Source organism: Lepisosteus platostomus, chromosome 8, assembly GCF_059453375.1.
Source record: "Lepisosteus platostomus isolate fLepPlt1 chromosome 8, fLepPlt1.hap1, whole genome shotgun sequence".
Classification (NCBI taxonomy): domain Eukaryota; kingdom Metazoa; phylum Chordata; class Actinopteri; order Semionotiformes; family Lepisosteidae; genus Lepisosteus; species Lepisosteus platostomus.
Window position 1 is genome coordinate 32,550,469 of NC_142618.1, and position 23,702 is coordinate 32,574,170.

The window sequence follows — 23,702 nt, forward strand, 5'->3', positions numbered from 1 at the left end:
AGTATGCAAGCTTTTAAGAGATTCAGCTCCTTTCATCAGTGCATGACAATGTTGAGATAAGAAATTAATCTTGATATGAAATCTGAAATCCTTCTTTAACTACAATACTTTTTAAAACATAATGAAAAGCACAATACACAATATGGGCTTAAAGCAATGGCCTACATGACGGGCTAAAAAGAACTGAATCATTTAAGTCTTGAACAGAGATGACAATTAGGGGACCCACTGGATTCTTCAAAATCAACAGGCACAATGCACAAGGAAACTGAGAAGATGTACATTAAAAGACTTGAAATGACCGTATACACTAAGGGCTGTGGGAGACTGGAACAGACTACCCAGTCACCTTGCTGAAGCCGATACCCTGGTTTCTTGAGAAAATCCTGTATGAGTTCCTTTGATCTGAATGGTCCCTTCCATTTGTAACACTTTAATGTGCTTATGCCTTATTGTCTTTTCTTGACTAATTGTCTTACCTGTATTTCAGCACTGACAGGTCAATACATACTCAGTTTAAGCCACTTATTAAACAATCATTCATCATTGATGTACCTTAATGATCTCAACTAGTCATTTAATCACTTCAATTTACATGCATAGTTTAACAATGTACAGTATATGGCTATATTATATGGTATATTGACACTTTACATATCTGTTTTATTCAATAGTACTACAGTATATTATAACATGGTAATAAACAATAATGATGATCAGGAAATTACAATTTCTCCATTATTGTTTAGATTTATTTGAGAGATGAAAACGATCAAAATGGCTGATTCACATGACCATCATATATTTAGATGTTCTGGTTTTCTCTACATATGCAAACATACAGTATTATTTTTTCATAATCCTCCACAAATTTTTGTCAAATGTCTGCTTTATCTGAAAGCATCCAAATCACAACACAACACAACAACATCAAGAGTCTTTTGACAATCAAAAACAGGATCGAGGGTTTTCACTGCCACTGTTACAAGGTTCATGACTAACAAAATAAAAGAACAAAATTTGTCTTTCCTAAACCTGACTGACCCCTAGAATATTGCTGCCATACAGATCTTTAAGGGTAGCTCTAATTTACTGTACATTTCCAGCACTCAAAATATAACAGAAACAAGACCAATTAGTCTTGCCATCAAAGGAGATTGGTTTTCTCAGCTTTTTTAAGAGAGCCAGTACATCGGTGTATTTGGTACCAGCAAACCCCTAACTTACTGTCTCGGCCTTCATCTCCAACAAAGTTGTTCTCTTAATTATGAAGTGAAACACTTTAAGGTATACAGTTATAGTTATTCCCAGCTTATCTGAGTTCAACCAAGCACTGTAACTGACAACAGCCTCTGAGCATAGAGGTTTGCATTTTTATTTTGTACTGCTACCAAAGCACTATGAACACACTATGAAGCACAGTGAGATCGCTTGTTTGAACCAGAATAGAAAAATGCCATGAAGTCCAGGGATAAAAAAGTTGGCTAAAACATAGCCCAAGTGCAAAATCACCCTGCAAAGGTTCTAGGGACTAGAGGGATGTGTGTGAGGTATACATCCTAAATACCACCGCCGTTCCCCCGACGACAGACCCAGTTGTGCGCGCTGACACAGATTAATGAGCGAGAGGCTCAGTGGTGCCTCTGTAATTAAGCACAGCGCTGCAGCTGATTTGAGAGAGAGCTGCTGCTATATAATTACACTCCAGATCCAGAAACATGGCGTCACCCCACCCCCTGCCCCAGCCGCTCAGGATATAAAAAGAAAAAATCTGCTCCCGTTGCATAACCAGTGATGCCATCACCTATCAATACTGCGGGTGTGGCGGGAAGCACAAGGGAAAGAAAGGGGAGAAAGAGGGGAAGGCAGGAGGCACAGTAGGGGAGTTGAATTGCTAAAGGCTTCTTTTTTTACAGTCAGATTTGACCATCTGTATGTACTGTACCAGCCTTGGAAAGAGAGGAGTTGGAGAGGCGTTTCAAAACAGTCCCCACACTGCTCTACATTCACCCACACACAAATGAAGAGTTTGTCCTTGTGGGGCAGTACATTCTTTTCAATAAGAAATCATTTCATGATGGGTAACATTTTGACAGAAAACCAGTTCCAGAAAGAGATGCAAGACACCCAAGGTCACCTGAGCACATCTGTGTGAAGGCCCAGAAAACAAAGCATAACAGTGGAAAAATCAATGAAAATTTCTGTGTATTAGAAGTCATCAGAACCAGACCTTGTTAAAGTTCAAGCCTTGTGAGGACTGTGCTTCTATTAGCACTCTAAAAATTAATTCCTGAATGCCTGGTATTTCAGTTCTGTAGAAAGCTAATTTTCTGATCAAGCACACAGTGAATAATTTGTGCAATGCCCAAATGCCGAGGATCGCATCTCACAATCCAATCTCAACATTCTAGACACTGAGCTCCTGAACACACTGCAACCCAGCACTCTAGACTCTGAGCTCCTGAACACACTGCAGCTCAGCACTCTAGACGCTGATCTACTGAACACATTGCAGCCCCAGCAGTCGAGAAGCTAATTTGTGGGTTCAAATATCAGGTGGGGCACCACTGGTACCCTTGCGCAAGGTAATTCATTCACATTGTTCTCCTGTAAAAATGCTTACTCTCCAGGTCACCATCATAAACAAATTCTAGATAAATAATTATTCAGCTGTTGAGCACAAAGCTACTGAACATACACCACAATTCCAACATCAGAAAACAACCGCATTTTCACTAAGAAAAAAAAAAGAAATGACAGACAAGGAATAGAGAGGGAGCATGAGTAATCTGAACCCTTTCCATCACTGTCGGATTTCTGTATACGTCCTCACCATCTTCAAAAACACTCATCTAACAAACTCCACTGTTGCAACAAAGAACTCCAAACTGAATTGATAGTCCCCCTTCCCTACCAGCCCCCTCACTGTGTTAATGAGCACCCACAGTGACAGCACACAGAACAATGCCGAAAATTACACAGCACTGCCACAGCTGTGACACAGAGAAATGCAAGGAGAGGCCACATAACTATATGGTTATTACATCGTGTGTGGCTGAACAATGAGGATGTAATTGCGACAATACTTGTAATACAGTAAGGCAAATGTAGCTCTTTGGAAAAAAAATATTTTATGTCAAATGATTTAAGAGAAGAGTGTGGGGTGGGTTAAGAGAAAGACTGAAGGTGTGAAGGTGAAAACAAAGAGTCAAGGGACTTAGATCTACAGTAGTGCAAGAGATGTACAGGAGGGAGAAAAGAAGGGAATGAGGAAGACAGAGATGAGGCGAAGGCGAGAATGAGGCCAGGAGACTGGCTCTGAGTGCGTCAGTGTACAGATCAGCTCCAGGTGCTGGGCATCCTTCCTTGATGAACCACATCCTAGGGCCCTCCTTCACAAATCTGTCATGACAGTTCGCCACTGTGCCACAGCAACACCCTCAGGAATGAGACAGCAATGACCACACACTCTTTGGCAGCAACTTTCAAAAATACAGTCTCAGGGAATTGATGATGAAATGCTTGATGGTACTTCTCATTTCATAATTTATGTTTTAAATGCACTGTGTTAACTGAGATCATGTGTTAATTATGATTGTGATTTTATGTTTTAACCGTGATCGAGTTTAACACAGTAAAACCAAAATGTCATATCTTTTTCTGACACTAGTAGTTCTCAAACTGCATTTTGCAGGTTTTTGAAGCTAAGCAGGTGTGAGCCTGGTCAGTACTTGGATGGGAGACCTCCTGGGAAAAACTAAGGTTGCTGCTGGAAGAGGCGTTAGTGGGGCCAGCAGGGGGCGCTCACCCTGCGGCTCAAGTTGGTCCTAATGCCCCAGTGTAGTGACGGGGACACTATACTGTAAACAGGCTCCGTCCTTCTGATGAGACGTAAAACCGAGGTCCTGACTCTCTGAGGTCATTAAAAATCCCAGGGTGTTTCTCGAAAAGAGTAGGGGTGTAACCCCGGCATCCTGGCCAAATTTCCCCATCGGCCTTTATCAATCATGGCCTCCTAACAATCCCCCTCTGTGAATAGGCTTCATCACTCTGCTCTCCTCCCCACTGATAGCTGGTGTGTGGTGAGCGTTCTGGCGCACTATGGCTGCCGTCGCATCATCCAGGTGGATGCTGCACATTGGTGGTAGTGGAGGGGAGTCCCCATTACCTGTAAAGCGCTTTGAGTGGAGTGTCCAGAAAAAAGCGCTATATAAGTGTAAGCAATTATTATTATTTTTTTTTCTTTAATATGGTTAAAAAATGTATAGAAGATAGTTCTACTCTGTATGATGAGAATATTTAAGCAGTAAAAATTCAACACTCATTATATAGTGTTTATATCTATTTTACCGTTGTCTTCTTCCTGAAATCTGAACAAATGGTTTAGTGTATTAGTTTTGGTTTTATCAGCTACTGTAGATATGTTTTGATAAAATTCTCCTACGTTCCCAATGAACAATACATTTACCTTTAAATTACTACTGCATTTATCAGGATTTTCAGTTGCAGATATTAAAAAGTGTTGCTGCGTACTTTTGAAAAAATGCCACAATGTTATGAGGAACCAGTAAAAAATCCCCAGATAATCCAACAGTCACATGTAGAAAAGCAGCCTGGTCTGTACGCCAGTAATGACAGGAGCAGGGTGTGACTCACTGGAGTTGCTGGCTATCAGTCTGCTGCAGTGAGACAGGCTATGCAACAGAGTGACCGTTCACTAAATACATAGAATATAATCTGCATACAAAATATACAGTACAATATATAAAAGAGTACCTTATAGTAGGTTATTTAACCCATCTGGAACTATTACTTTTACCATAACGTCTCACTGCTTTTGTTTAAGAATAACTTATTGGAGGCCTTTAGCAAAGGCTGCAAATCCAGTCCTAAACATAACAAGCATTTTATAACTTGTTTAAGAATTTTACTATACTACAACACATTTTATAAATTGTTCAAAATGTTCAATGTTTTTTTCTTAAGATCCTCCTTGATAGAGCACACACACCAAACATTCTGAATAAGCACATACAGTATATATATACCGTACAGTATATAGTTCAGATTCTGTACAGATACAATTCTGATTTATCCCAATTCACAGACTCATATAACTTAAGCTATTTTGTCTGTAATTTATTGAGTAAAGATGTGCCTCCATCCCATTCAAGGCAGCCTCCTATTTTCAGAAGACAAGGCCCTTTAAGGACATATGCGTGGTGTAAAGGCTCGATACTTACTAACATCAAGGTCCTCCAGTAAGTCTATTCACTGTTCTAAAAAGGAAGATCGTACAGTAAGTCTGGCTTACCTACTGTCAGTGCCCATCGCCGCCATGCAGGACCACGCAGATTCAGATGGATATGAAGAAGAAAAAAAAAGACTAATTATGAAGATGAATTAAGATTAATGTGTTCTGCTAGCCATATGTGTTTCTAAATAAACGTTCTACATACAATTGCACAGATTAATTGGGAATTAGTCACGCCATCTCTATTTTCTCAAGCAAAAAACCTAGAGGATTAGAAAAGGAAAAAATAGATATTAAATATATATTAATTGTATATTATACTGTATAGTTCAGGTGGGTAGCTGCATCAACATGCGTAGGCTGCAAAGGAACAAGTAATAGGTTTATTCCATGCTGAAAAAAAGAAGAAAAAACACACAACGTTTCGGCCGTGGAGCCACCGAAACGTGTGTTCTTTCTTTTTTTCAGCATGGAATAAACGTATTACTTGTTCTATTATACTGTATATATTAATGTCATTAAAACAAGGCATTAGACAGATGCAGGGGCAAACGTACAGAGACATACAGTACAGAAAGATACATAGAAACATACAATGACTGTAAAAAACAGCATCAGACAGCATCAAGCTTGGCCGCCTTCAAAATTAATGAACTCAACACCACTCCCACAAGCAGCACACTTGAGTGCCACCTGACAAGGCCACAGGTTAATCACGCTGATAATTAACTCCAATTAAATATCTGCCATTGCCATCTTTAATTAGAATGCCAACATGTTTTCATTAAAATGACCATTCTGAGAAAAGCCCCATGTGGCCAACAGCACCTTCAGATCAAGTACATGGTAGGGGACATTTCCTGACACGCACCCATGTCCTGCCCCGGCTGATAGCGCCACACTGTGAAAGGCCAAGCCAAGCCAAACTGGGTTGTCCCGTGATCACTGCACTCACGCATACACAAGCCTCATGCTGTGTGAGATTGGCCATTCTTTCCACAGCCAGAGAGCCAGTGAGTCAGTCAGCTAGCTAGCCAGCCAGCCAGCCAGCCAGCCAGCCAGTCACCCCACAGTCCAGGCCAGTCTCCCAGCTCCCCCGTGTAGCATCATGCGCCAAAGCGCTCTTTCACTCTCCACAAACCTTCCGCCATCAGGGATTTCAGCTCCCTCTCTGTCTTCTTATCTCTGTGTCCCAATTCTGTTTGCTCCAGGTTGGAAGGGGAGGGGAGGGAGAGCTGCTCAGAGGGACCTGCTGCGGACAATTCTTTACCATCCGTGGGCTGAGCAGACTGGGAGGCATCCAGGCCTTTAAGAAGAGCGGGAGCAACCTCTTGCAATCCAGAGCCTTGGAATAGAGCGGTGTCTGTCCCTCCACAGGTATCCGTGGGAATATCTCCAGTAGCAGGTATGAAGCTGCTAAGGGGTGTATTTGTATCTTCTGCACATCCTTTGATATCGCCCATGGGACTCGCCAGCTCTTTCCCTGTCTGCTGACTGTCCTGAGTCAGGCAGGGATCCTGAGAGCCTCTGGAGCTGGAAGCCATTTGCCCTGCAGTGCCAGGGGTTAAGAGCTCTCTGGAAAGAGGAGCCCCTGCAGAGGCAGAGACAAAGTCAGGACAGGAACTGGGGCTCACCAGTTCAGTCTGTGCAGGGGCCCAGGAGGCCGTCATACCAAGGGAGTTTTGCTGTTTTGCACTAGAAGAGGATGCTCCCTTCACAGAGGAAGTGGGGTGTTTCGCAGTGCTGGTGGGGCCTGCGAGCAGCTTTTTAGCAGACGAAGCATGGGCATCTTTAGGGAAAGGAGCAGTGGAATCTTTAGGAAGCATCTCTATGGAGGACGAGGGTTCAGGACCAGCTGTTGCAGCTGGAGAGGTGGGTGCGCTAGAGGTGGGAGTGATAACAGGATGCTGTTCAATAGAGGGAGCAAAGACATCTTTAGCTGAGGGGAGAAGGGCATCTTTAGGAGAGAGAAGAGGGGCATCTTTAGCTGAGGGGACAGGGGCATCTTTTGGAGAGGGGAGAGGGGCATCTTTTGGAGAGGGGAGAGAGGTACCCTTAGGAGAGAGGAGAAGGGCTTCTTTAGCTGAGGCGATAGGGGCATCCTTAGGAGAGAGGAGAGGGGCATCTTTAGCTGAGGGGACAGGGGCATCATTAGGAGAGGGGAGAGGGGCATCTTTAGCTGAGGGGACAGGGGCAACTTTAGGAGAGGGCAGATGGGCATCTTTAGGAGCGAAGAATGTGTTAGGATCTTTGACATAGGGAACAGCAATATTCTGAGCATCTTTACCAGGAGGGGCATCTTTAGTGAAGTCGACATGGACATTTTGAGGAGAGAGGGCTGGGGCATCGCGAGTGGGGGGAATGAAGACATCTTGAGGAGAGAGGGTAGGGGAGTCTATTGTCAAGCTGAGCAGAGGTGCTGCAGTTTCACTGAAGGGAGGGGGTTGCTGATCAATGGAGCTGGTGGGAGGGACATCCTTTTGAGGAAGCATAGTGGCTGTGTCCCCTAGACCAAGGGAGGAGGTGGGAGGAGAACGGATAGGTTCTATAAGAGTGGCTGTGGCAGAGGAAGGTACAAGGGCACTAAGAACAGGGTCCTTTTCTGGGCTTGGAAAGCTACTGTCTGTGAGAGGGACACCTGGAGATAGCTGTTTGCTAAGAGTGTTAACTGGCTCTTTAGCTACTTGCCCCAGGGACCCTATCCCAGGGATCTCCTTTTCCACTTTCCTGCTCCCTTCCGGGGTGGATGGTGGGAAGACCTTCGGCATGTGAGCTTGGGTGGGCACGTGGGATTCCTGGGGAACCCCCCACTCCCTTTCAGCCCCATCCTCCTGTGGTCTCTTCCTGCCTTTGCCTTTTTTGCCCCGGCCTGCACGGCCTCCTCCCTCTTCTCGTTCCCAGCCCTCCTCCCTGCGAGGTGGAACTCTTGGGATACCAGCGGCAATGGGGCTACTCTCGGTGTAGGACCCCTGTAGCACTGTGGTGGTATGGAAGGTCTCTGGTACTTCATCTCTTGGTCTCCTCTTCTTCTTCTTCTTCTGCTGCTTCCTTTCTGCTACTTCGCTCTCTCTGTCCTCTCCTAGTGCGGCTGCATAGCCCCCGCCTGTGGCACTCTGTCTCTGGGAACCCTCTGCTGCCTGGCTGGCGTGTCGGCTGATCACCGTGGACACACTGGGGGTGAAAAGGGGCAGGTCGGGACGCAGACCTCCCTCACCCATCCAGCCAGGAGATGTGCAAGGGTCACCTCGGGCTTCTCACACAGAAGGGAAGGAGAAAAGGATTATACTCTTGATGTGAACCTGGCTTACAGTTACATAGCTGATGGACACCTGAGAGACCTGTCTCACCCTGTGCTACACAGCATTTTACCAAGATCTTCCATGCCAAAACATTTAAACTCATTTAAGCAGTTAATTTGCAAGAGACTAGAAGAGATTTGCATATTTATTGCATACAAAAAACATGCTATAAATGAGTTTAGTAACATAAGCAAAGTATATATATATAAAAAAAAACTTTACCACCTTTAACTTAACAACCCCAAATATGTTTAGTTTTTTTTTCTTTAATACACTGCATTTCACTGATCCACAGGCAGCTGGTGAAGAGCCATAAAGACAGTATCAGAATAGTAGTACAGTAAATCTTTCAGAGAAACACACCAAAAAGGTTCCCTTTATTCCCTAGGAGTGAGGTCCTGTCTAACCCTGTGCCCCTGTACCGGGGTAATATTTTAGAATTCCAACCCCACACTTAATTCTAAACCTAAAGCTAGATGTATCGTTATATTTAAATGCATCCCGGAACACAGCAACAATTTTTGTTTCAGCAATACTCCATTAGACCTGCAGAATGTTAAAACTCCAGCTTATTTTAGAAAAGTGCGCTCAAGATAAAAGTGCTCATTGCAAGTGTATTTCTCATCCTTTATGCTTCCACCTTTAAATATTACAATGTACTTCTAGGAAATGGAAAGCACCGACTAGGATGACAGACACTGCTCTGACAGATCAATCGAGACTTCACTTCATAGAGCAGCTACTTGCTCAGCATGGTTAAAGCTATTAAAAACAGAATGTAGAGAAGTCATTCCACTGCATTTTAAAACCATGAATCTGTGCAACTGATTTAAAGCCAGTGGTAAGATTCTGTAAAGCAGAACAGAAACAATTCTGGATTTGGGTCAACATCTTGAGGCTTGTAGCAGTAATTTTGGTCCTTTATTTCAAGTTTAACTTCTCCTGCTTAAATTAGGCTTTGCCATAGTATTAATATGATATGGATTGCTACATTAATCTATTAAAATTCCAAGGTATAATATAGAAAATGATAAGATCCATGTAATACTTCTGTATAGATCATTTAACAGTTAATCAAGACAATATTGCAGTCTGGTATCACCAGGACTACAGCAGTATCATGATTCACCATATTAAATGTTCATAAAAACAGTATCACACACCTCTTATTAACATCTAAGATGCTAAACAATGGCCTTTTCACAGTCTAGTGAAGCGCATTGCAAGAAACATAAAAATTACAGGAAAGAAAGCAGGATAAATTAATATCAAACAATAAGGAAAACCAAAACAGGAAAACTGCCATTTATGTGCAGTTATGCAGGTGTCAAGCTCCATTTCGCATGTGAAAATGAATGAATAAGAAATAAAGATCAAAGAAAACAATATCAGGACACACTGTGTCACACTGAGACAAAGGGCAGATAGATAAAGGGGGTCATGTGAGCTGTGTGCCCAGGGCTGCCACTCGCTGGCCACAGGCAGCACAACAGGGAGCCCAGATGAGACATGTGGCTCGCATATCCTGCAGCCAACCTCTGGGCAACTGGGTTTTCCATTCCCTCACTGCTCTGCTTCGTTAAGCAGTTTGTCCACCTGCTTTAAAATTCTTTCTTCAAAATAAACAAAGCCGCCCCAGAATTTTAAGACACCCTTACTTAATGAAAGCATGGCATGCTAAACAGAAAATAATATTTTGGCAGGTGTGAAAAAAGGACATGTCTGAAATGTGGGTTGTGTCTGTATATGATCTACAGTATATGACTGGTACTGATGGACATAAAAAGAATGGCTATAATCATTATTACAATTATCATAAAATTACCATCATCACTAACTGGTGTGTAAACATATTAACTTTGTGTAAATACTGAGAAAGTTTGGCATCAGAATTGATTATCATGTTTATGCATTAGTATTTTATGTTTTGATGTTTGTTGTTTATTTACTGTATCACTCTTGCTTCACTCACATGGCAAGTTTCATCGGAGCAATATTTCACTGCACATTCACTATAACACCCTACAGTAGCATGCATATTTCATTCCAGGTTCACTATACCTCCCTACAGTAATCTGCATATTTAATTGGAGTTTAATTTCACATATAACTACTGTTCCGTTGAGACGGTGCTCACCAACTCTTTCCACTAACAAGCTACCTGTCCACATTTAATACAGTAGGTATGCAAACCAAACCCAATCACAGGTATAGCTGGATGTGGGTTTGATCAATACACAGTAACTATTCTGTAGTCCTGCCTGCTGATTTTTCCATTCCTGTATTCTCTAATTATTGCAAATCTTACAGACACATCAGAATTTTGATCATCCTTAATAATTCACTTCCTAAACGTCTTTTCTCCAGCTCAGTGATAAAGGTTTCATCTTCCATTCAACTGTAAGAGACAACTATATACAGTAATGTGAGAAAGAGTATTAATTATGAAACATTTTTTGTGGTGTCTGCATGAATAGTTCTGATCCATGAAAATATAGCAACAGATTTAAACTTGTTGAAAAGGTGAGCTGTACCAGTGATGGAGAGTAAAGAGGGGATACAGGCTCAGAAGCCATTACTCTGTATCACATGGATGCTGATACTCCCAAAATCTGAGGTATAATACTCTGAACAGTCCCAAATCACCTCCATCTTTCCCAGCTGCCTGTTGGAGTGAGGTTTAAAAAAAGAATGTTATCCCCACCCCCAACTGGTCTTAAACAGGCTCACTACCACCAACCCATCACATAGAAGATTTTCCATGGTATAGTTTTAGGTGTTTGTGTGCTTTTACAATGGCTTGCCTATATATTTCATTCCATTTCACAGAAAATGGATTTATCATTGACCGGGATAGTAAAATACTGAGAAAGCATGGCAAAACACTGGGACAGCACTGTATCAGGAAGATAAGACATGTTTGAAATGTAGAGGTAAGCCAAGACACCTTTACCTCAGAGAACTCGGCAGTGCTTAGCACTGACTACATATAAACAAGAAACCCAACACCCGTTGCAGTGCCCAGCCCCCCACAAGCACACTTTTCATTTCACATGGAAAGTGAAATCAGCTCAGAACAGTAGAACTGCTGTAATCTCCTTAATCCTCTGGAAAAGCTGAACCCCCTCTGCTGGAGGCAATGAGGGCAGGGTGTCCTGCTGCTCTGTTCTACAGATGTGTTACAGTGGCAGGGGAACTGCTCCTGGGCACCTGCCCTGCACCCACATCCTGAGGCACCTATCTCACTTGCCATCAAGTTTTTTTCTGTATTGTGAGGAAAGCTGCTGGTAATTCACCTTTCGAACACAAACTACTTATAACTGGAAAGGGTAAACTGCAGGATTAGTCAAAGAGGTAAGTGCCCCCTACCTGCATGAGTGGTCTGGGACTCCTGTGAGGCAGCTGGAGAGGGTAACTTGGGTGACTCTGGTGCATGGGCCTGTGGCTGGGAGATGGGTGAGGGGGGCGAGGATGGGGGTTTCTGGGGTTCAGCGGTGCCTTGTTTCTGTTCCATCTGTGAAGGAGACTCTACGGCAGCAACTGTCACTGCAGCCCCTAAAATCATACACACGCATTGTCATATCACCACAGGACTATGCTGCACACTGTTTAGGAATCCACTGATACGTCCCAAGGTTTGAGTGCAGACTGAAAAATCCATAGGCAGAAATAAGATAACATGAAAGCAATAGAAGATCACAGGAAAGCCTTGTAACCACAAACTGAAATGTAATTGGAAAATCATATGGAAGAACCACATAATTAGTCTTTAAAGGTCTGCTGATAGACAGACCTGAACAGCGAAGCCAAAGACTCATTAAGGGCATCTCCTTGTACACCATGATATCGGTGCCCACAGCTAGCAGTCCCCCCCACCTCCTTACAGACACACTTTTGTATTTTACATGCCAACTGCAATCAGCGCAGAACAGTCATACTAGTATAATCTTCATAATCCCTGTGAAAAACCGATCTCTTGAGCTGGAGAGAAGGGGGCAGGGCACTGTGCTGCTCTTTTCCATAGGTATTTGACTGTGTCTGTAACGCAAGGGAGAGCTGAGGAAAACACACAGGGGCACATTCACCTGTACTCTGTGCAATCATGTGGTTTGTCTGTAGCTTGTCAAAAGCAGCTTCTATCACAACATCTTAATTTGACCTGGTTCTGATGGTGGCATGTGACTGCCAAAAGATTGACAAGTGCTAGTAAATCTCATTAGACTACAGACTGTGTGTCTTATTGATTCTACCTTTTCCAAAATGTTTGCTGGAAACACCTGCAGAGCCCTTTGACACCAAAGCTCCCATACACCCAATCTCGAACAAACAATAATAAAGCACCCCTACCTGCAATGGTGTTCAGAGCACCTCGGGGCTCCTGCAGGGCACCTGGTGTGTCAGATGCAGGGGTTTGTGGCTGAGACACGGGTGATGGGGGTGCCTGTAGTTTAGGGGGTTCTGCAACAGGTGAGGACAGGGGTTTCTGGAATGCATCTAAATTCCATGTCTGCTCCATCTTCAGAGGAGTAGTTTCAATATTAGTTGCCACCTCTGCTGGGAATCCAGCCCCTAAAATCACACACACACTGGTAAACTTTCACAGCATTGTACTCAAAGACAAACTCACGCCACCAAAAATTCCAAAGTCTGATCACTGATCTGCTGAACAAACCAGCAGGAAATGGCACAATATTGAAAAGAAAAACACTTACTGTACAGTAGACCCACCCCCACCACCTCGTAAACAATGCAGAAAATGACTTTTCTTATTAATTTACACTCAGGTTTATCTCATTTGTTGAAGTGAAAAAATATTCTAATTAAGTGTTGAATTTTAGATGGGAGTGAAAAAGTGATAAAAAGCAGATATTCCTGAATTGAGTTGAAGTAAAACTCAAAATATCAGTTTTCTGACTTACACATTTAAAACTATAAGCTGTGGCTCATTTAAAGCGGTATGGTGTAAATACTGTATGTTGCTAAGTGTAGTTTAAAACTGTAAAAACTGTCTCAGGGAAAATATGGAGTGACAGAGCAGTGAGAGGGGACAGTAGGATAAAGGTGGGGATGGGGAGAACAGTCATTTTAAAATAATGTGTTGTATTTGCAATTTAAGTATTGTTAATAAAAATCTCATGCCTACTGTTTTTTTTTAAACTAACAGATAAACAGTTTAGAGACAGACCTGTAAGAGGAAGACTGGAGGAGAAGGTGGTCTCAGAAGCTTTCAGGACTTCCTGGGACACTGGGGGCACTGGGCTGCAGTCCGCAGGCTGGAGAGGGACAGGATGAGGCCCCAACCGCTCTGGGAGTCCTGATATTTCTAAAGCGCCTGCAGATACAGAAACAGAGAAGGGCTGATACAGACGCACTGACTGGCACACAGACTACACTTACTACAGTGCAGTAACTGGACTGTCAATATCCTGTAATAACCCTTTTCTGTTGTCATTATTGCTGCATTTGCTATAGCTCAGAGCATGAGTGCTGGGCCTGAAGGACAATAAGGACAGGTCTTGGGATTTTATAAAGGTACAATTTAATAGGCAGGTAGACCTCATGTACAGGATAAGGATAAAACAAGGGACAGGGGTTGGACAGTTGAGAACAGAGAGATGCAGAGGCAGAGAAAGAGAGGCCAAGGTTTGCTCAAGGGTCCCACCTGAGAGGAAGTCAGCTGCGATGAGCTGCTGCTCTGCCTTGGGCAGCACCTCTCTCTGCACTTCCTGGTGTTGAGCTGGAATCTGTCCCCCTACTACACTGGCTGTAACAAAATATATACCACAGACATTACATCCCAATGCAGTGCAGTAACGACAATTCAATATCAGTAACACAGCTGGAAAGGAAATCAAGAAATGTCAAGAAAAGGGTGTAGAAGATGAAAAGCAGGAAGGAAGCGCAGCTGGAAAAGGAGATATAGCTATATTTGAAGGATCAGAAGGAAAGGACACACGAGGATCTGATGGTGCGTGGAGGGTAGGTCACATTAAACCTCCTAGAAGCCCCTCCTGTCACTCAGGGAAAAGTAGGCCTAATTCATCCCTATATCCCACTTAGGCTCTTGATTTCATCCACTCTTTCTTCTTTCCTTTTACTATTGTGTGCTATTTCCAGAATCTCATTCTTGGTCTTGCAATTTAAAGTGGCAGTACCCAGAGATCAGCTGTATGGCTTATTTTCCACCACTCTGACCCAGGACTGAGAGAAACAGGGAGCCAAAAAGAGAAAGACACTGCAGGCAAGATTCATCAAATCATTACTTCAAAGAAGTATTGATACAATAAAAAAAAAAACTTGTACAAGACCAAAAGGAAATTTTAAGTGAGCTTTCTAGACAATCTGAGTGGGGAGCATTGAGTGGGCAACAAAAAAAGGACAGGATGAGGTTAATTTATCAGCTTTTTGTTCTCAGTGTTTAATTAACCTGTACTTGCTCTTTTCTGAATCATTTATAGATTGCTGTTTTATGAGTGAAAAATATGCTCAGCATCAAACATACAGGGGTAAACAAACCAGAGAGACACATGGAGAATGTAACAGAGGGCAAAGGAATCGATAAGTAACGTAGTCAACTAAGGCTGCTGGCATGATTGAGCTGCTGTCCATGGTCCTGAATTGGCTCAGGCTAGTGAAATGACAGCCATAGTTATTATACAGGGTGATGTCTGAAGAACTAAAGTCAGAAAAAAATAAATTATCTGGGATATTGAAACAAAAATATTAGTTTCTGCCTGAGGGTTGGGAAACTAAAAACTGAAAAAGGTCACAGCTGTACTCTCAGGCAACAGAATTGTGTTTTTTACATAAATAGATTAAGTACAAAGATATTCAACCCCCCCTCCACATCCCCTTTACCACAGAAACTGGGGCTTCAGTTTCCACCCCCCTTCCAAAGACATGCTTCGGAGGTTAGAGTCTATAAATCAACCTCATGTTTGTGCCTGTGTGCACATGCCCTATGATACACCCTTCCAGGTCGCAGTCCTGCCTTGAGTCCTAACATTTCCAACTAGGAATAAAAAAAAAAATTGATAACAGCTGGATGGAATCACTAAATGTGCCCGAGGCTCACAATGTCTTAGGAGAGGAAGAACTATGTTGGTGCCAATCCGGACTAAAGCCATCATCCCTGCTACTGCTACTGTACATCTACTGCTAGAATGCTGGAGAAAATCACCATAGCAACCATCTGAGCATCAGCTAGACCTCTCAGTCAGCCGGTTGTTGTGATCACGCATTCTGGCAGGAGATCTGTTCCCCCTGTGCACAATGAACCTCTCTACACCTGTCCTGGCACAGTATACTTAAGATCAGTCTTCGCATCACTTCACGGTCAGTCTTAGAGCTTCGTCCCCTAAGCCTCTCCGTTCTCTGCATTGCCGTGTTTTGGATTCTTACCTCACTTTGCTTCGACCTCGCCTTTTGGATTTTCCTTGTACTTTGTCCCGTGTATCTCTCAGCTACACACTTGTTTGCTTGTTTTTGACTACGTTTCAGATAGATCTTTTCTGCTCGTTTGCTCATCTACCTGCATTTTGGTTCTTCTGGTGGCCCTGAGATGCTACTTAACTCAGGTACAAGCAGCATCATTACAAAGCCCTTCTAAAATTGTGCCTTAGCATATCTAAAGGCTCTTGCTCTTCATTTTGTTCTGTACCATGTATACACTACACTAATCATAAGCATCTACCTTCTTTTCCCCTGGATTGCATCACGAATGCCCATCAAATTAGTCTTTAATCCATGACTTAAACTTGCTTTTTATACTACTGTGCTTTTACCAGGCTCTGCTACAATAAAGTATTTTTACTCAAGGAATTTACCAAAAGAGGCAAACTAACAGATACAGTGCCTTGCGAAAGTATTCGGCCCCCTTGAACTTTTCAACCTTTTGCCACATTTCAGGCTTCAAACATAAAGATATAAATTTTTTATTTTATGTGAAGAATCACCAACAAGTGGGACACAATTGTGAAGTGGAACGAAATCTATTGGATTTTTGAAACTTTTTTAACTAATAAAAAAATGAAAAGTGGGGCGTGCAAAATTATTCGGCCCCCTTGCGTTAATACTTTGTAGAGCCACCTTTTGCTGCGATTACAGCTGCAAGTCGCTTGGGGTATGTCTCTATCAGTTTTGCACATCGAGAGACTGAAATTCTTGCCCATTCTTCCTTGCAAAACAGCTCGAGCTCAGTGAGGTTGGATGGAGAGCGTTTGTGAACAGCAGTTTTCAGCTCTTTCCACAGATTCTCGATTGGATTCAGGTCTGGACTTTGACTTGGCCATTCAAACACCTGGATACGTTTATTTGTGAACCATTCCTTTGTAGATTTTGCTGTATGTTTGGGATCATTGTCTTGTTGGAAGATAAATCTCCGTCCCAGTTTCAGGTCTTTTGCAGACTCCAACAGGTTTTCATCCAGAATGGTCCTGTATTTGGCTGCATCCATCTTCCCCTCAATTTTAACCATCTTCCCTGTCCCTGCTGAAGAAAAGCAGGCCCAAACCATGATGCTGCCACCACCATGTTTGACAGTGGGGATGGTGTGTTGAGGGTGATGAGCTGTGTTGCTTTTACGCCAAACATATCGTTTTGCATTGTGGCCAAAAAGTTCGATTTTGGTTTCATCTGACCAGAGCACCTTCTTCCACGTTTGGGGTGTCTCCCAGGTGGCTTGTGGCAAACTTTAGACGAGACTTTTTATGGATATCTTTGAGAAATGGCTTTCTTCTTGCCACTCTTCCATAAAGGCCAGATTTGTGCAGTGTAAGACTGATTGTTGTCCTATGGACAGACTCTCCCACCTCAGCTGTAGTTCTCTGCAGTTCATCCAGAGTGATCATGGGCCTCTTGGCTGCATCTCTGATCAGTCTTCTCCTTGTCTGAGCTGAAAGTTTAGAGGGACGGCCAGGTCTTGGTAGATTTGCAGTGGTCTGATACTCCTTCCATTTCAAGATGATCGCTTGCACAGTGCTCCTTGGGATGTTTGAAGCTTGGGAAATCTTTTTGTATCCAAATCCGGCTTTAAACTTCTCCACAACAGTATTACGGACCTGCCTGGTGTGTTCCTTGGTCTTCATGATGCTCTCTGCGCTTTCAACAGAACCTTGAGACTATCACAGAGCAGGTGCATTTATACAGAGACTTGATTACACACAGGTGGATTCTATTTATCACCATCAGTCATTTAGGACAACATTGGATCATTCAGAGATCCTCGCTGAACTTCTGGAGTGAGTTTGCTGCACTGAAAGTAAAGGGGCCGAATAATTTTGCACGCCCCACTTTTCATTTTTTTATTAGTTAAAAAAGTTTCAAAAATCCAATAGATTTCGTTCCACTTCACAATTGTGTCCCACTTGTTGGTGATTCTTCACATAAAATAAAAAATTTATATCTTTATGTTTGAAGCCTGAAATGTGGCAAAAGGTTGAAAAGTTCAAGGGGGCCGAATACTTTCGCAAGGCACTGTACATCTTTGTATACCCACTTGTCACCAGCAAAAAAAGAAAATTAAATCTCATCGACCAAGGGAAAACCGGCATGCCAGGGCTCAGAATCTGTGCTGATTTGGACAATAAATGGGCCTTGCATCTGTGTAAAGGAAGTGGGAAGAGCTCGACAGAAGTTCACAACTCCCATCTGGAAGCACAGGGCACTGCTGAGAACACATAACCACCCCTTTTCTGCTTGGGCCACGGAGAAAGTGACAGTTTAGAATAATCAGTCACAATATGCTACTTATAATCCAGATATATTATATATGCCCACGTGGAATATACTGTATATGGCATTTACTGTAACTAGACAAGTCCCAATATTCAACAATGTTGCTTCAAGTCCACATAAATATGCAGTTATCAACCAGGAAAGTAATAACATTCCAGAATGCTTTTACTTGTTCTGCTTTGCATTTTACAGAGAGGCCTTAAGGAATTATTACATTTTCAAGCATCATGCTGTGATTTAATTTTAGTGACCTGTCATGTAAAGCACTGAGAGTTTAATTCCCCCTTTGGGCCTCATTTACTAAATGGCTGCAATGTTTTTTGCATGTGCCAAGTGCCCTTACCATGCAACGAATACACCTTCTGTATTCAGAGTCAGCAGCAGGAACACACTGAACATGGAACAGCTACTGCATGGATAATACTCGAGTCATTTACATTATAATTAGGACTTCTGGTTGTGGGTGTTTATTTTTGACATGACACCACTTAAATTAACCATGTGAATATCTGGTTTGATAATTAAAAAATAAATACAGTACAGTATGTACTGTATGAAACAAGGTTGGTTTGTCTTAAGCTCATTTTTTGATGAACGTTACTGCTGATTGTGTCTGCTTTACTTGTAACCAGAACACAGCTGACAGGCGACAATGATCACTTGCTCCCCAATCTGTTCGTCTCACACTCATTTTCATTTAATCTCCAGGGTGTCATTACACGTGATTATTTTCGGCAGGTGTGGCACAAGATCTATACTCAAAAGTACACAAGGGATTAAACACTGATTTATACAGTACATTACATGGGCCTAATAAATGAGACAATACAGAATAAGTGCAAAGGCGCAGTGATAAGAATATATCATTATTTTTTCAAGTATATACATTTTTGGTTGAAAACAGTTATGCATTGTAAATAGATCTGTAATGCGAACAGAAAAACAGCATTATTGCAAGTTGGAATTTCAAAATAATCAGATGGAAATTCAGCTTTTTTGAAATATTCCTTAAATTTGCTTACTTTTATCAAAGATGTCAAGCAAGGCTTTAACGACAACTGCTTTCTTGGCTTTGTGCTAAAGTAGGAGAATGTGTGTCTATAGTGCGAGATGCACTTTCAAATTACAAAGGATTTCACATCATGCTACTGTGGAGTACATTAATGCAGCAGTAACACCTAAGTAATTGACTAATGAGAGGAAGGAATGTCCGTTAAATCATGAATGACAATTTCTAAGTCTCAGAAATATATATAGTATCTATATGCTTTCTGGACATTCCGACTTATTTTTTTAACAATTACAATCAATGAAAATTGTTCATGTGTCTTCTTCACTGTATAACAAAATCACTAAGGCGTGAACAACACCCTTTGTAAGCAATTGTCCTACCCATGTAAGGCACCACTTCCCCACTGTCGCAGAAATCTGGTATTTTTTATTTTACAGATCAAATTCCCATTTAACAGATTTTGTCTATTAAATCCAAACTCCATTAAACCACGGAACTGCTATAAGAAAGTCAAGTAATCCCCAAAACAATACTACTCTATACATTTAGAAAGCCAACAAAATTCTAAAAGTAAGCCTCTCTATAAAGAGCACATTTTTTAAAATGTTATACATAGTGTAACTTTTTTTTCTTTTTAAAGTATTTTAAAATCTTAAGCATTTTCAAGTTTTATGTGAATATCTTCAAATAAGTCATTTTCTGTGCTTACACATTTAATATACTATAAAAACTGAGTTTTGGTCTTTTCCCAAATTGTTCTGCACTCTCTCTTTATGATTGTCATCTTAAGGACAAATATAAATGTGTCTTCTAGGAACATTTTTAATAATAAGCTGAATATTTGTTGCAATATATCAGCAACATTTAAAAATGCTATTAGGCCTGATAGAATTAAATAAATTAACAAGTCTGCTGCTGCTCATTTTAGCGGCCTTTCACTCAAATATTTCCACAGCACAGAACTTTGGCACTTCTGAAAGATTTAGAACTTCATCCCTAGCACAATATCAATGGCAATTTCTTTGTACATTCTGGGGAGCACCCTTTTAGTTTTGTATTTTCCACAATGAATTGAGATCTGGGACACTTGCTGGTTTTCAGTGTGCCAAAGCATTCTTCTGTCACAGCATTTTAAAATCCACACAGCATGTTCTGTCCTTTCACTCAGTCTAATGCTTGTATTGGGGTGGGTTTAATGTATTTATAGTTAAATGCAATTACAGTGTTCTATAAATTGGGAAGGAGGTAAGAAGAGGGAAAATGAAATTCCTAAATAAACCCATCCAGGGTTTGCTCCTTTTGCATCAGTAGTCATCTTCTCTGTTTATAAGCTGAAACATGAAATCGGAAGGTCTAATTACTCCGCGCTGTCATGGGAGTTTCTGCAGGGCATTCACAGACACTGTAAACGTACCTTTCCTGCCTGCAAATCCCATGCAGTTTCCCCACACAGTGGCAATTGGAAAATTACACATTTACCACATATTGGTGCAAACCGAGGCTTATTAAATATCACAGAAGCTGCTTTAGTTTTTAATTCATTATGGGGAAAAAGTTTGCAAAAACATTTACGTTTTCTTGAGGTATTTCATGTTAACAGTCTTTTCTTGCAGCCAGGCCCAGAATGTCTGGAATCAAGCTCCTGACAGGGCTTATAAAAGAGCTGACACGGCTGTTACATGGAAGGCCTTAAAGGCAGCAGTGCAGAGACACAGTAGCACCTACATCTGCGACAAGAAAAAGGAAGATACTAAACATTTTTTCAGTGGCTTAAAAAGAAAGATTAATCATTGTAATAACACATTCTTCTCAGAAGAGACAGGTTGAAATGTTCTAGATAAGTGGAGGCCTTTCAGTTTTCAACCACTTTTACTCAGACAGCACAACACTGCTTTTAGACTAACAAACAGCAAAACTGCTATTGAAATGTGTTTCTCCCTTAACTGTCTATATACGTGCAGCCCACAATACCACAGCAACATGAGAAAGGTTATAAATAAGTGGGGGTCATTCTGCTCATTTGGTGTCAACCAGCACTGATAGTGCACAGCCATCGAACCATTGGTACACTCTTTGATTATTGATCTATTCACAACAAAGTAGAAGCACTTCGGTTTCAGACTTTCAATTGACATACCTGACAAAATAAGAGAATTCTAAGTCTTATCAGATAACTCTACTTAATAATGCAATTCTCCCACGCAACATGAATTATGATGATACACGTACGGAGCCCCAGCAAACAAACATTTCAGTTGTTGCACCTAGAGGTAATGATAGGGGATTCAGACACCAGAAAAAGGTGGCAAACCATATGAAACCAGCACACTGTATCTTGTGCAAAGCCCCACCCCATCCGGAGATCACATTTTAATTGCATTTACCTTCTGAACATTTTTTCAAACTCGTTTAATGTGGTGTGTAAGACGCACCTGATACTTGTAACATGGTTGTCACAGTCTACTGGTCTCTAGTCTCTGAAGGAAAGGGTTAAACAAAACAGAGTAAACTGATGGACTGATAGTCCAGCTCGAAACAGGAAGTGTTATTTTTATTAGTATTATTTCATTATTTATTTGGCTAGCACTTTGATCCACAGTGTCACGCAAGGGTTAGAACTAGAAAATCCAAGCATTAATGCATTAAAGATGCAAGAAAAACCCTGCCAGCCACAGCACATTAAGTTGCATAAAAGTACAAAGACAAAGCAGTTTCCAGACTGAGGAGAGCAGGACGCTGAGCAGAGATAAAATAAATGGCAAACTAAAGAAAATGCACAAAACCTTGGCCGTTTATCCAGAGCAGCAGAGAATGTTCTGAACGTCTTTGCCGGGAGTCTCAAATTCCTGGACTGACGCGCACACAATCATGCCCCCCTCTCTTTCAGTTTCTCCTTGCACTCTTTCTCTCAATCCCCTTCTCTCTGAGTATCTCTGACCCACTTTCAGTTCTCCGGACTCAGCTTCTCTAACAGAACCCCCCCCCACACACTCCCAGCTCACCCCCCTTCTCTCTCAGGATATAGCTCTCAGGCTATATATATCTCTGTCATTATTCAGCCCGCCTGGCAGTGAGCTGCAGTGCTGATCCAGCAGTGGATTGCTGGCTATTAACTCCTCTGTTCCCACAGTTTGCTCCACAGCCAGCACTCTGCACTCCCCTCACACATGCCTGTGCAACAGTTCACACAGCACAAGATAATAAAGAGCTCTCACAGTAAAACACAGGATGCTACTTCTGTATATACAGGTCTATAGCACCTTGCAAATGTATTCACCCTCATCCTAGCATCTTCCATCTTACTGAATTATAAATTATGTATACATTTTTAAAGTGAATATTTTTAAATATTCAAACCTTGACTCCTCAAACAACCACTTTTATGGGTGGAAAAAAGAAAAATGGCAAAAAAGAGCATTAACTGCATTAACCATTCACACCCTTTAATTTAGCAAACCTTTATTTAATAAATCTGGCCAAAACTACCATCTCTAGCCACACAATTAGTTTAGTGGACTCCGTGTGCAAAAATAATGGTTCACAAAATGCAGCTGCCTCTGTAAGGTCATTCCATCAGGCTATGAATTTCAAGCTCAGATTGGTTCTCTTTCTATACTCATCCTTCTTGATTTGAGTGTTGCTTTTGACACCGTTGACTATGACATCTTACTTTCTTTCTTGAGACTGTGTTTGGAGTTTCTGACACTGCTCTCAAATGGTTCAAGTCTTACCTCACTGATCGCTGTCACTTTGTCTCTCTTAATGAGTATAGGTCTGAAATTGGTCGTGTTAAGTCTGGTGTTCCTCAGGGCTCAAGACTGGGCCCCTTGCTCTTCAGCATTTACATGTTTCCACTTGGTCAGCTTTTTAGATCACATGGCCTCAGCTATCATTTTTATGCTGATGATACTCAAATATACATCCATACCAAACCTGACACTGATGTGGCTGTCTCTATTCTATCTAATTGCATCTCTGACATAAAAACTTGGATGACTCAAAATTCCCCTCATCTTAACTGTGACAAGACTGCAGTCATGCGTATCGGCACCCCCCATCAACTTTGTAAAGCCTATCCTGTAACCCGATCTGTAGATGGCTCTGTATATGAGCTTCAGTCTAAATTGAAAAACCTTGGGGCAATATTCAATTCTGGCTTTACATTCAACCCACATGTGCAGCAAATTGTGAAAACATTTTTTTCACCTCAGAAATATCACAAGACTATGCCCTATGTTATCACCAACTGTGGCTGAAAAGCTGATCCACATATATTTGTGTTTTCCTGAATTCACTTTTGTAATGCTCTACTTGCTGGGGTATTTAAATCTACATTGAACAAACTGCAGTATGTCCAAAATTCAGCAGCCAGAATCCTGACCAGGTCTAGTGTAAGTGATCA

The 23,702-nt window shown here is 41.8% G+C and overlaps 1 protein-coding gene across 11 annotated transcripts in view; it reads right to left on the bottom strand.

The window, feature by feature from the left end:
- LOC148657229 (microtubule-associated protein 4) overlaps window positions 1-23,702 on the bottom strand; it is a 99,855-nt gene that overhangs the window by 46,709 nt on the left and 29,444 nt on the right. For 9 of the 11 annotated variants that reach the window (XM_088643193.1, XM_088643190.1, XM_088643199.1 and 6 more), the window contains 5 exons: window positions 14,216-14,317; window positions 13,739-13,885; window positions 12,901-13,122; window positions 11,923-12,108; window positions 6,396-8,504 (listed from right to left, as the gene is read on the bottom strand). In XM_088643193.1, coding sequence (XP_088499319.1) covers window positions 6,396-8,504; window positions 11,923-12,108; window positions 12,901-13,122; window positions 13,739-13,885; window positions 14,216-14,317 — 2,766 coding nt within the window. The remainder of the gene's footprint in view (window positions 1-6,395; window positions 8,505-11,922; window positions 12,109-12,900; window positions 13,123-13,738; window positions 13,886-14,215; window positions 14,318-23,702) is intronic. The other 2 variants (XM_088643197.1, XM_088643201.1) reach the window with 2 other exon arrangements.